Source organism: Amia ocellicauda, chromosome 8, assembly GCF_036373705.1.
Source record: "Amia ocellicauda isolate fAmiCal2 chromosome 8, fAmiCal2.hap1, whole genome shotgun sequence".
Taxonomy (NCBI): domain Eukaryota; kingdom Metazoa; phylum Chordata; class Actinopteri; order Amiiformes; family Amiidae; genus Amia; species Amia ocellicauda.
This window is the reverse complement of record NC_089857.1, coordinates 43,312,330-43,325,849: the sequence shown is the minus strand read 5'-3', so window position 1 is coordinate 43,325,849 and position 13,520 is coordinate 43,312,330. Positions and strand designations below refer to the sequence as shown.

The following is a 13,520-nucleotide window of genomic DNA, read 5'->3' as shown; positions in this document are numbered from 1 at the left end:
AAACATCATATAAATGACCTCAAAGGAACTCTAATGAACCTGCTCTGCTCCTGCTCTCAGAAAGAGTGGTTGTTACATTCGTCCATCTTTAAATTGTGTCAATATCATATACAATAGAAACTATTTCTGGATACATATTGTATTATATGAATAAGAAGTAATCTAGCAGATGCTTTTATCCAAGACCAATGACATGCTTTTAAAGACACTGACACACAAGTGATCGCCACACACACACACACACTGAGGGTGGGGTTGTGTGTTAGTGCAGATGCTCTGCAAGACGAGGCTTAACCAGACAGTCTTGCCCATGGGCACTGATGCACCGCGACACGAGAGGACGTGAGCGCAGACAGAGAGAGTTACACCCCGTCTGGTGCTTTCTCTGCAGTTTGCCCAAAAACCACACAGTTTAGGCAGAGCTGTGTTCTTCCGCAGTAAGTTGGTCAAAGTCACCATGTGGCAGCAATTTTTACAGCATGACAGTCGACGCAGCAGAGATGGATGAATGGACACAAAGCAACAGTGCAGTAACTGTCACTCTGAGCTCTGACACAAAGGGGACAATGTGAATGTGGATAAACTACCCCCCCCCACACACACACACAATTACTCTCTCTCTCACACACGCTGAAGTGTTCATCTATAGTACCAATCGCAACGTCTCTCTTTAGAGTCAAACAATTCAGAGATATAATATTTACAGCATTTGAATGTAATATATAAGATTTCATTTCTCTATTGGAGAATGTGGGCTCGTTGTGTTTGGGACAACAGCACAACAAAAAGGGGGCGACAGAACGACACAAATTGAACTGTCTGGCTGCTGTTTGCGATACATTTCAACTAACTGTTCAGTTCAGTGCACCACGACTAAACAAGTTACAAGACCCGTAACCCGTAATATATATATATTCATTTTAAAGGTACTATATTACTTCATTATAGTTTAATATATGAATTATTATACATTATTATAAGGAAGGATGCTTTTTTAAATGGTGGAAGCAGTGACAACATACTGGACTTGCCCTTTCCATTAATTCTGCTAATTTATATATTGCTGTTATAAGCAAATTCAAATAAAATAAAAACCTTGATAAGGTGGGTTATTTATTAACACTGTGCCCAGAATCAGCAGCCCAAAGATTAGATTAAATAATGACCGCTGAACAAAGTACAGACTGCCTTGGCTGCCGCTTCTTCACATCAATCAAATGATGAACTGAAGTGACTCCTGGTTTACTGTGTGCCTGGAAAACCTCAGAGCATTTCACTCAAACCAACACCTTTGAAAGAGAAAAAAATGTGGAAGAGTCTGGGAGTCCCAGGTGAACGGATACTGAACGGCAGGCCGGGTGGAAACTGCGGTGGTGCGACTCTGTTTGCTAATGTTAGCAGCCGATATGAGATGTCAGGATCCCGACTTCCTTGCAGCACAAACTACAGCGCCAGACTGGGCTGCCAGACTGAGAACTGATCATGTCAAGAGGAAAAAGAGGAGACGTCTGAAGGGAGACCTCAGAGCCAGAGACACTGAACGAGGGGTCACATTTTTGTACAATCACCTGGCAAGAATTAAAAAAACAACCTGGAAAGGAAGAGTTTTTTTCTTCATCCATTTTTTTACCCCTCAACCCCCCAAACAAACTCATATACAGCGGGCATTATTCCACAGCGTGATACAGGTCGCATTTAGAGATGTACCCCTCTGATACGTTATATTAATGTTCCCCAACACATTTTCAGAGCCGTGCCTTTGTGTGATGGGGCCCTCTAGCGGTCTAAGGAATAGGACAGGCAATTATTCTTCTCGTCTCTGTGGTGCGTCAGCTCAGGAAACCCCAGAATGTATAGAAATTACAACATACCCCTCCCGTTTGGAAACCCCATTGCTTATATGGCAATAAAAGAAGTTCCCATCGACTGTGTAACCATTATCCTGCGATATGGTGTCCTGACATTAAGCTGACCACATTCTCTCTCCCACCCACAGCAAGGCTATAATTGTGCCTTTCGCCATGTCTGTAAAATCAGCAGATAATGTTGTAAAAACCTCCAGAGCAGATTTGCAGAGCTGGAAACATGGTAAGAAAAAGGTGGCACAATACAGAGCGCTAACCCAGGCCTCTTGAACCAGGACACACAGTCTTCTAGTGTTTATTGCAGCTGGTGCTCTCTCAGTCAATTACCTAATTATATACACTAGACACATCTAACCTAATTTCAGGGTCTTTTACAGTCCATGGCTTAAAAGGAGAGTTTGAATCCATGCACACTTTTAGTAATATTAATGTGCAGCCACAGAGGAGTGATTCATTCCTCTGGTCAAATAATCTGATCAGAGCAGTCGGGCGCAAAGACAAGCCAAAAGACACTGCAGTGTCCACCTTACTGGACACCGATTCATTCACAATTAGTCCATTGCAAAAGTTCTTGTCGGAAAACTAAGGGTTCCTGAATGAGTTTTTGTACCTAAACTTCCCAAACTTTAATCCATAACTAATCAGGAACTATTGCACACTTATACAACAGGTCTCTTCTGCCCACCTGTGATCTCTGGGGGTAGATCTGTGTCATGGAGACTATGGGATTAGTGTTCAGCCCTGGCTCTTTTGAGAGGAACAACAGTAACCATACTCCTTTGAGGTGAAAAAGTGCCACAGCTGTATCGCACGTCTACAGTATCGGCTCTTTCGCAAGGTTAGCTCACACATGATGGGAAGTTCCTCTTCGCAACAGCTATTGTTCCCATCAGCTGGGGAAGTATGGAGAGAGACGGACGTTTTGTGTTACGGATTCCACTTCTGCTTTCTCCTCCCAAGAAATTAAAACAGATCACTTCATGACTTTCTTTCAGTGTCGGAAAATGAAGCACAAGTGGTTGTTTGTGGTCACCTTCTGTCAGTGGATTCATTTAATTCACACAATCCCATTCTCGGGAATGACTTGTGCCCAGGTGAGTGCTTGGGATGTCCAGTTGCATTGGGCTGGTTGGTCTGTTGAATTTAAATGATCAGTTATCTTTGGAGCTGAGAGATTGGATTAATTATCTTACAATGCATTTATATTACTGTCTTCAGTTTAGCATTGATGCAATAATGCAGGAAAGGGTAAAAACATTAATTTTAAAACACGGGAAACAGATTGACTTAATGAGACCTACATTTACTTTTAAGCTCACTCTACATTTTGCAATGTAATTGTAACTGGAATGAATTTAAGGTACCATTGTTTTTACTCGACAGATCGTCCCTGGTTTGGAGTATGATTGCTCCGGCCACGAGAGTCCACACATTCCCCAGGACCTTCCACTTTCAACTCAATCTCTGGATTTCAGCTTCAACTACCTCCCCTATGTTTACAACAGCACCTTTGTCAACTTGAAGAGTCTCGTCCATCTGGACTTAACCAGGTGAGCTCCATGTCATCGCGAGGAACAGAGATTTACAGACTCGATAAGGTCAGCGGGCTGGTGTGAAGTGTGTTCACAGTCATGGCCAAAAAGGGAAATCGTCTGATTGTCTTTTACATTCAATGTAATTGTGCATTCTTAAAGTTTGTGGGCTTATTTAGTGTCACGTTGCAGATTTGCACTTTTAAATGTTTTCTCGAGACTGAAATATTAATATAATGCATATTATTGTTTAGGATTCAAGTTGGACATTACTCGGTCTTACAACACTGTCTTTTTCCTGTCTTGTATAAGAAACTGTGCATTAATTAAATACATCATTCCTTATTAATCTGATATATTTGATTCTTGTACGCAGTGGTTTTGCGATTAACGCTCACTTCCTTGTTGCTTCCAGGTGCCGAGTGAGCTGGGTGTTTGAGGACGCCTTCCAGTTCCAACTGGATCTGCAGAGGCTCGTTTTAACTGGAAACCCACTCGTGTTCATCGCGGATAAAGCCTTCCTTGGTCCACATCAACTAAAACACCTGCATCTCGCCCAGACCACGCTGACCTCTCTCAAATTAATCCCCACCGAAAACCTCAACTGGTTAGAGACTCTGGATTTTGGGGACAACAACATCTTCTCTCTGGAGTTCCTCGGCATGTACACTCTCCGCAACCTGAAAACTCTTGACTTTCAGATAAACGACATCCAGAATATATCCGCAGATCATGTGTCCCACCTGAAGTACACCAGAGGTCTCAACCTGAACCTCAGAGGCAACGACATTCAGTACATCGAGCCCAACGCTTTCAATTCCTTTCAGTTGAACAGTCTGGACTTGAGCGGTTGCTTCGATGAGGTGGACATCTCTGTGGCTTTAACTGGTTTATCAGGCCTGAGTACCCAAGTCCTGAACCTTGGGACATACGAGACAAGCCACGGATTGCCTTGGATCAGTGCTCAATCTCTTCAAGGCTTGTGCAACATCACGGTGAAGGAGCTCAGTTTCCAGTTGCAGCACTTCCAGGACCTCAGCAACGAGACCTTCAAGTGCCTCACCGGGGTTGAAAAGCTAGACCTGACACGAGCACACATTTCTTACATCCCCTCCCATACTGAGGGCATGAAGTCTCTCACTCATCTGGTCCTGAGCGAAAATTACTTCCTAGACATCTGTAGCATTTCCCCCCAGAACTTCCCTGACCTGACGTCTCTCTTCTTGAGAGGGAATATCGCCAAAGATGGACTACGCTTCCAGAACCCTTGTTTGCAGGTGCTCACCAAACTGACATACCTTGACGTCAGCCACAGTGGGATCCTCACAGGTGCGCAATGCTGCAGTCGGCAGCTAGAAGGTCTGGCGAGTCTCCATCACTTGAATATGAGTTATAACAATCAGATCAAATTGGAAGATCTCCCATTCATCCAGACACCACAGCTGCGGCTGCTTGACTTGTCTCATGTAAAAATGATCTATAATTCATCTCAAGGACCTTTCCGCAACTTACACACGCTGCAGACTCTCAACCTCTCTGGGGCATACACCAACATAAGCGACACAAACCTATTGGCGGGGCTCCGAGACCTGCGCGTCCTCAGTCTGCATGATAACTCTTTCTACTCCGGGGTCGTTTCGGACAGCGGGATGTTTAAACACGTTCCTGCGCTGGAGGTTCTCATCCTGTCCAAATGTCACATCACAGCCATCGCGGACGAGGTATTCCAGCCTCTCGCACGGCTCAGACAGGTGGACTTCAGAAAGAACCAGCTTGTCACTTTCAATGGAAACGCCTTTCACTCTTTGAAAAACATACAACTGAATTTTGCTGTGAACCTAATCGAGACCATCGCCCTGTCATCGGTCACGGGCATCGAGGGCAGCAGTCAAATCGACCTGAGCGCCAACCCTTTGCTGTGCAACTGTTCCAACGTCGACTTCATCAGCTGGTACGGCCACAACCTGGATAAAATTGCAAATGCCGAGGAAACTCTTTGTGGTCCTCCTTTGGAGAACACCAAGCTGAGAGCTGTGCATCTGAACTGCAGCAATCAAACAGTGTTCACGGTCTTTGCGGTGCTGCTCGGGGTGGCCATTTTCATCACAACAAGCGTCCTTACAGTGAAAAGCTGCCGGAAATGTAAAAACGAGACGAGCGTGTCTTACCGCATACTAGACACATACGAGGAGTTACAGTAGGTGGCAAAGGTACACTGATCTATTTAATTGAATCAGTACAATGGAGGAAAATTACTTAGATTGATATCGGCACAGTCCCCATCTTTAGTTTTGTGTCGTTTCTGCTGGTGTTCGTTTTCCCCTGAACTATCAGCACAGCTGCCGGAGCAAAAGTACATTTCGCGGCTTATAAGGAAATGCATTCCTTGTTTCAAGTTGATCTAGAGAATATTTATCCATCAGTTTCCATCAGCAAAGTCATTAGTAAAGACGGACACCATGCTGAGCACCACATGTGCGCTGGGGCTGCCAGGTCCTCACTGCAGGCGGCAAGCCAGAGTAATTGAGAAGCAATCCAATAATGAGGATAAACTGCTGCTTAAAGAGCCATTAATGAAAGACATAACGCAGAGGGGGTTCCTATGGCCAAAGAATGCATCACCAGGCAAAATAAACACATTTAAATACACACATCCAACACAAAACTAAAGAATACAACAATAAAACAGGTGATGGATTAAATGTCTTTGAAATCCTTTAAGTGCTTTATCGCACCACTGCTGAAAAAAGGGATTTTGCTTTAAGTGGAATCCTGTTACAGTTCTGAGGTTAAAAGGACGAACGCAATCCTGCCAGGTAATTATGCAGCATCTGTTTAAACGTAGGTTGTAGTTCCGTTACCGAAGTGCACAGATATTTCACAACAAAACCAAACGCACGACACCAGGCAATTCTTCATGCTTTTTATTTTTTTTAAGTGTTATGCAACTTTAGAAGTATAAATATTTGTTTAATATACAACATCTATGACATCCATAGAGATTTCCTTGGGGAAAATACAAAATGCAAACACTTATTTTTTATTGCACAGATCCTAAAAGACAAACCATTGATAAGCAAGTTCATCTAAAACTAGTCAACACAGAAAAGAACATTTACAACTGGACAGGTCAGTACATAGAGACTCGAACTGGCTACCACACAGATCGACACAGTCTTTTACGCAACAGCTTGCTGGTAAGATGAATCACAGACGACACGGTTACAATATCCTCTCTGTGAGGTTTCCAGATGCAGCACATAGATTTGGCAAAGTAATAACGCAACACGCAAAATATACATCCGTGATGTATCTGTAAACAAATGTTCGATGTGCTTTAGGAATTGAAATGGGACAAACTTCACGACAAAGGCATGGAATCCCCCCCGCCCCCCACCCGCGCGTTTGTAATCGCCACGTCGTTGTGCTGATATTGAGTAGCACAAACAGCCTCTTTACCTAGACGTGGAGAGCAGATATGATATTAACTTCTGTTTACACCCCAGCCCCCAGCCCATTCATTAATGTGAATATGGAGAGAATTGTTACATGTTTGTACTAGATCTCAGTTAAGGTGCATTTGTTTAGTTTACCCCCAATGTGTCAAGCTAGGGGGGGTAATAAAGACTTGTACAGATGGATTGTAATATATATTTTTTCTGTATCTGGTCTCTGGGTATTTCAGTGTGTTTTATCGTTTTCCCTTTGTAGAGTGCATGTCTAAAATGTGTTTTTTTTCTGACATTACCACTATTTTATTATTCTTCTTTAACAAAATGTACTTAATATTCTGTATAATATGACATCTAATACAGTGAAAACACTCCTTAAACCTTATTGTTAAATTCTAATATTTTAAATACTCTGAGCTTAATTTTACCTCTATTATTATATTATTATTATTATTATATTAAAATACTGCAGGAAAACTGCTTTGGAACAACGTTTGAACAAGCAAATGAATCTCAGCAATGCGACCAGCAGCCAGAAAAATTGAATGAATAGAGACCATACGTGGTCTTAACGAAGAGCGCAACTCACCCCCCCACACACCAACAACCTCCTCATTATTCATAGTCATAAAAACATCTGCACACTATGTGAAATACTTTATAAGATGAATTTACCATGTAGGAAATGAGGATATCTAAATATCTGATATAATTATTATTGTTACACTTATTTAAATTTGTCTGAGTCCTGTCGTTCTCAATTTTACTCGGCAAAACTTCACTGTAAAAGAAAAAAAAAAAAAACGTATAATCTATTGCTTTATTTAAAGAGCTGCGAAACCTTACCTTTAAACATAAACCCTTATAATCTATTTTACACAGTCCGCAGTTGTACAACATAGTGCATGAACATCCACATGTCCAAAGTGCCGACAGTGAGTCAGTGTCGTACGATGACGGGATGGGTCTTTTGTGCAAAGCTTCGTTCTGCGACCGTGTTCCTCGTACGACGAGTGATGGTTACGAAAGCACAGGTCTTCCACGAGCAGCATTTCTTTCACTCCTTCTCCATTCACCTTTCCTGATGCCCCTTTTCCCATTTTAGTGAGTTACTGATGTGTAGAACGAGCCACTAGCCACCCCTCTCTCCACTTTACACTAAAGTACTTATTACCCCATCGAAGGGTGAGTGAATTAATCATTCCCACTAGGTTTCCGATATATAATTAAATCAAAACCGTTTCTACAAGTAAGAAGAAATCCCAGCTACAAGGAATGGGCTCGGGAGATATTCGGGGGCTTCCCTGCCAACGCCTCACTCTTCTCAACAGAGGTGTGATTTATTCTTGAGAACAAGGCCAAGGAGGAGGAGGAGAAGAAAGAGATGAAGATAAACTTTTCAGGTACAAAGTCCTTGAGTATACAAACATAAACCTAGCAAAATATATATATATAAAAGACCCCCCCCTCAAAACAACAAAAAGAAACATTCAAGCCAGAGTTAAGCCCATGAATCCCCTTCTATACAATTAGTAGTGTAATATTTACATTTGATTGCATAAAACTTAAACATCAGACATGTAAAGAAAAGCATGTGACGGGAATGTGAATTTCACCAAAACTCGCTGAAAACAGCAAGCATCGCTCCCCACAACCACAGAAGCCACCTCCTGAAGATATGATTCGACGAACTCACAGAACCTGAAGATGATTCGACACTGAAGGATTCTGGGTAAGTGGTTGGCGCAGTGAACAGTGCGTCTCCTCTGTGCGCATCACACCCAAAACACAACAGCTTCCCTTCTCAGAGGAAATACAACGACAATCGTCGAAATAAAAAAATAGTTTTCGAAGCAAACATTTTGGTGACATTCCTTCGCTCTCTGCCATTCGCATGTGATTCCCTGACTGAGGACAGGAAGAGAGGGTCATTGTCTACAGGATTGTGTTTCCCGTCGGGGAGGAACACTTTGATTTCGCAGACAGGAAGCTCTCCACTACTCGGTCCAAACAAATGAGGGTGTTTGACCAAGACTGGAACTGAAACGGACTGAATAACTCAAAGACTCAGTGTTCGGAGTGCAAACAACCCCCCCAAAAAATTGGCACACCTAAACCTTAAAAAGGCCGCCTCAAAACGCAGGTAACACACCCATTACACAAACTTCTGCTGTCACTTAACATATATTCTCTCCTCACAACACATTTGACACTATTTTTCAACTTCAACCTTTTTTCTCCCCCCCAGCAGTGTTTTTTTTTGTATTTTTAAAGAAACAGAAGAATAACAAACATTAAAAATAAAATATAATTTTGGTAAAGGATGCAAATCAGCAGCAAATGATGTCGTCTACATTCAGTCTTGAATTCAAGTCCTTTTTGTGTATTTACAGAGAACTCTCCTTAAACAAGCAAATGCAGACACGCACTCACACACACACGCAGACCCACACTCGTAGACAGACGCACACTCATGCACACACACTTATGCAGACACACTCACGCATGCACACACATTCACACATGCAGACCCACACCCACATGCACAAATAGACCCACAATCACTCACACACACCGACAGACCCACACTCACTCACACACACACACCGACAGACCCACACTCACTCACACACACACACCGACAGACCCACACTCACTCACACACACACACCGACAGACCCACACTCACTCAAGCACACCGACTGTACAAATACTATGTGGTAACAGTTTCACCGGTTCTGAATAAAGAAGGCATGTAGAAAGAAGGATTGTTTTCCTACTACAATTAAAATGATACTGCGCACCAAAACAAACGCTGTCCTTGTGTTGCTTTCCTGTTCGCCAAGCTGCTTCACAAAGAGAAGACGTGACCGCCGCATTAGCAGGTCCGTCTCCTTCATCCCCACCTGCCCCTAGGATTTCTTTACAGTGTTGCCGCCACGCGCAGCTTCCCTGGCATGCCTCTGCCGGGTGGCATCCTTCTCAGAGGGAGTGGCGTCCTGCCCGGGGAAGGGTGTTCTGGTTGCGTCTTTGTGAACGGTTTTAGACCCGGCCGTGTGCTCCTGAGCCGGATCTTTCCCTTTCAGCTCGGCCGGGTCTTTTTTATATGTGGACTTTTCAGAACACCCTGTTTTGGCTTTGTCAGCCCCTAGTTTAAGTTCAGCTCCATTGTTGTCTCCCATGTGCCTGGGCGTGTCCGGCTGGGGGGGAACATCAGCAGGTCTCCTTGAACTGTCCTCCTTGCCTGCAGTCACACATTTCTCCTCTAGTGCGTTAACCTTGACTGAAAGTGCTTCGTTGTGCGTCTGTGCTTCTTTTGTCTTCTCCCCGGACCCTGGCTTGTGTGGAGGGGCAACACTGGAGAGGACGTGCTGCTGTCCACTGGGCTTGGCTGCGTCTTTCTGAGCCGGCAGCTGGCTTGGAGGCAAAGATGTTTGTTCTTTTTGCTTTGTGTCAGGGTCCGCTTTGCCACTTGACTTTTCTATGTTTTGCACAGAATCCAGGTCCGGTTTTGCTCCGCCGTTTGGAAGCAACGGCATCTCCACCCTCTGCTTGCCTTTCAAACTCTTTTCCTTCCCATTCGGTTGCCGCGCAGCCGCATCAACCCCAGACCGGCACTGATCGTCTGGAATAGACTGAGACCTCGAGGTCTGCACTTGAGATGCAGACTCCTTAGCTCTGCTGTCAGTGGTTTGCTTTCTCTGGGCTACACTTTCGGCATCCGGTCGAGCTAGCTTAGGCGCACAGTGCTTCGTCTGAGCCTTGGACTCCACGGACCTGCCTTTCAGCTCTCCCTCCGTCTCCACCACCTTGGCACAGCATGTCTTTATCTTTGGTGGGTTGTTGCTGCTGTCCTGCTTCAACACGCTATTGGTCTCTGCCTGATGAACACAGCCATCTTTCTTTTGATCAGACAGTGCTTTCTGAGTGCCGTCTGCTTTAACCGCTGGAGTGCCGCAGCTCTCCTTCGCCTTATTGCATTTCCCCTCGGCTGTTGCACTTTGTTGTTCTTTGACTTCAGCCCTTTGGTCTCCAGCACCTTTACAGTTTTTGGATTCTTTAATAACAGGCAAAATAGCCAATCCACCATCACCAAACAAGACTGGCGTGGTTGTTTGGGGTTTGTCTGTCGCTTGAGCTTTAGGACTGCAGTGTTCCTGTGAGGCCAGCGGACTAATTCTGTGCACAGCTGTGGTAGATCCCACCGCTGGCACCAACGGGGCTCGTTGCGGTGCGCTGGTTTTAGTGCTGCCGCTAACCGGCTTTTGTTTCGGTTGGCTCTGTCTCACTGCTTCTGATGTTAGCTCTGAAAGAATTCCCAGTTTCCCGTTTCCCTTTTCCTGTAGTGCAGTGTGCGTAGTGGTGGGCGAATCCGTCGCAGCGGGCTCTAGTCTGCTCATACCTGACTGGGCATTGGCGCTCTGCTTGACAGTGTTTGGCTGCTGGTGGGTGGACGTGTGGTTCCTCAGACAGGCATCAGAACTCTCCCTCTGGACACATGACTGCTCTTTGGGACTTCCAAATAAGGAATGGACAGGAATAGGGGTGTGTTTACACAGGTCTTTGCTGGATTCGATTTTCAGATGAAGTGCTTGCTGGGCTTTCTTCCCTTGTGCCTGATCCTCACATATTGCCTCTTTTACTGAGGGGCTTCTGCCAGAGATGGGCTGTCCAGCAGGGCAACAGTCACTCGCATCCTGTACCACTTTCTGCTGTGCTTTTGTGTGGGACTGGGTCTCTGTGTGCCCATGTGTTCCACTTCTGTCTGAAGCCTCCTTCCTTGGAGAGATCCTTGCCATTTCTCTGGTCGGGTCATTTCTGTTCACGAGGGAGTCTTTAGTACTGCTGCTACATTGTCCTGTCGGTGCCACTGCCTGTTTTTCAATCTTAGATTCCTCCTTCGTGGGACTTTTACAAGCTGCCGTCACTGTTGGCCCGACGCTCACAGATGTGGTGGAGATGCCCAACGGCTTGTCTGGCTTCTGCTGCTGTAGAAGCTGCTTTGTCACCACTGGGACTCCGAGAACACTGCCGCTTTGGTTATCCGCCATCTTTGACAAACAGGCTTCGGTTTTTGACGTCCTTGGTCCAGAGAGCATGCCAATGTCCAGGGTGCCTTCCAGCGGTTTCAGAGAGGAGACTAACCTCCCCTCCAGTTTATACTCGGAGGATGTCTTCCTGATGGTCCCTTCTACCGAAGACGAGATTAACTGAAGCTTTTCCACGGCACTCTCACCTCTGCCGCACAGCATCTTGGGAGCCAGCGAGTCCGTGTTAATGGCAGGGGCTGTGTGGACGCTACTTATTGTCCCTTTGACGTGGTCCAGGACTGAGGTGGAGTCCAGCTGCAAGCTCTTTGATCTCGTCGCGCTCAGGTGACGGCCCTCGTGGATCGTGGGGGAGATCCTGCTCTTGGGCACGGGGCACATGCAGTCGTCTCGCTCCTCGAATGACTGCTTCTTTCGGGCCAGTTCCATATTGGGGGCTTTGATGTCCAACCTTTCGGGTTTGCTGCTGTCCTTTGCCTGCCTGGAGAACATGTCCACGCTGTCCCTGTATGACCTCTCCATCTTCAGAGGGCTCCAGTCAGGCAGGGCGGAGGATCGGGTGCCCTCAGGCTCGTTGCTCCTGCTCGGCCCTGCGCAGTGAGAGCCTGGCGACTCGGGGAGACTCTCCGTCGCTCTCGTGTTCAGTTTCTTGTACAGCGCGTCTTTCAGCGTGCCACTGGCGGTGCCACCTTCGGATAGGACCGCCTCCGGGCTGCCAGCAGGTCGGCCGCCCGCCCTGAGGGAAAAGCCTCTGTCTTCTGTGGAGGTTGCGGACCCGTGCTCGGGTTCAAAGCTGGACTCCTGCAGGGCATCCTGCTTCTGGAGAGACTCGCGCCTCTCCGCCCAGTCCTGCCTCTTCATCACCACCTTGGCCTTCAGCTTGTCCTTGTCCAGCTCCTCGACGGACTCCTGCCGGCCCACCTTGCGCGTGACGGGCCGCTTCAGACAGCCCTGCTCGGCGGGGCGGACACGTGTCACCGCCGGGGTCTCGCACAGCGTCTCCTCCAGGCTCTGCAGACCGGCGTCCTTCTGCGGGGGCTCCCTCTGCGCCTCCTCCTGCGTGACCTCCAGGCTGTGCTTGCGGGGGCACAGGTGCTTCTTGTCGCTGGCGTAGGAAGGCGAGAGCTTCTCCTCAGACTGCACCCTCTTGAGCAGCGGCGACCGGGGTGGCTCTGCGCTCTTGGGCCTCGCCATGTGCCGGACGATGGTCGGGGGGGAGTGCATCTTGGCGGGGAAGGTCTGCGTGGTTTTGGAGCTACCGACCGAGTGTCCCAGTAGGGGGGATGGCGAGCGTTGGGGGGATGTGGGCTGGGGCGTCGGGGACGGGGTGCGGGCCAGGGGCGAGAGGGGGATGCTGCCCGCAGATTTGCGCCGGCCTTGTCGGTACCTCTGACCCGTCAGCTTGGGGCCCAGGCCGTGCAGGGTGCTGGGCCGGATGTGGCCGGAGCCGGCTGGCGAGTTCGGGGCGCTGGAGCTGGGGGAACTGCTCTGGGAGGAGGTAGCACCTGCAACACATGAGGGAGGAAGACAAACGCACACAAAACAGGAAGAAGATCAAACGATCAGCTACTGCAACAGGGTGCACATCAATTAATTAAAATACTCTTTATTAAAAGGGATTAA

General features: G+C 46.8%; 2 protein-coding genes across 9 annotated transcripts in view; one reads left to right on the top strand and one right to left on the bottom strand.

Moving 5' to 3' along the window:
* Positions 1-2,869: 2,869 nt before the first annotated feature.
* Positions 2,870-6,177, top strand: cd180 (CD180 molecule). The gene is made up of 3 exons (XM_066711570.1): positions 2,870-2,959; positions 3,249-3,415; positions 3,813-6,177. The coding sequence occupies exons 1-3, from the start codon at positions 2,870-2,872 to the stop codon at positions 5,596-5,598; spliced, it is 2,043 nt and encodes a 680-aa protein (XP_066567667.1). The 3' UTR covers positions 5,599-6,177.
* A 129-nt stretch (positions 6,178-6,306) lies between these two features.
* mast4 (microtubule associated serine/threonine kinase family member 4) overlaps positions 6,307-13,520 on the bottom strand; it is a 129,868-nt gene continuing 122,654 nt past the window's right edge. For all 8 annotated transcript variants that reach the window (XM_066711561.1, XM_066711562.1, XM_066711563.1 and 5 more), the window contains one exon: positions 6,307-13,402. In XM_066711561.1, coding sequence (XP_066567658.1) covers positions 9,762-13,402 — 3,641 coding nt within the window. In that variant the 3' untranslated portion in view covers positions 6,307-9,761. The remainder of the gene's footprint in view (positions 13,403-13,520) is intronic.

What these genes read in the sequence shown, in the direction of transcription:
- cd180 (XM_066711570.1), top strand. Translation starts at nt 2,870, where the DNA reads ATGAAGCACAAGTGGTTGTTTGTGGTCACCTTCTGTCAGTGGATTCAT. An exon ending in CGGGAATGACTTGTGCCCAG is followed by an intron (nt 2,960 to 3,248) that starts GTGAGTGCTTGG and finishes TTTACTCGACAG; the next exon opens with ATCGTCCCTGGTTTGGAGTA. An exon ending in GTCCATCTGGACTTAACCAG is followed by an intron (nt 3,416 to 3,812) that starts GTGAGCTCCATG and finishes TGTTGCTTCCAG; the next exon opens with GTGCCGAGTGAGCTGGGTGT.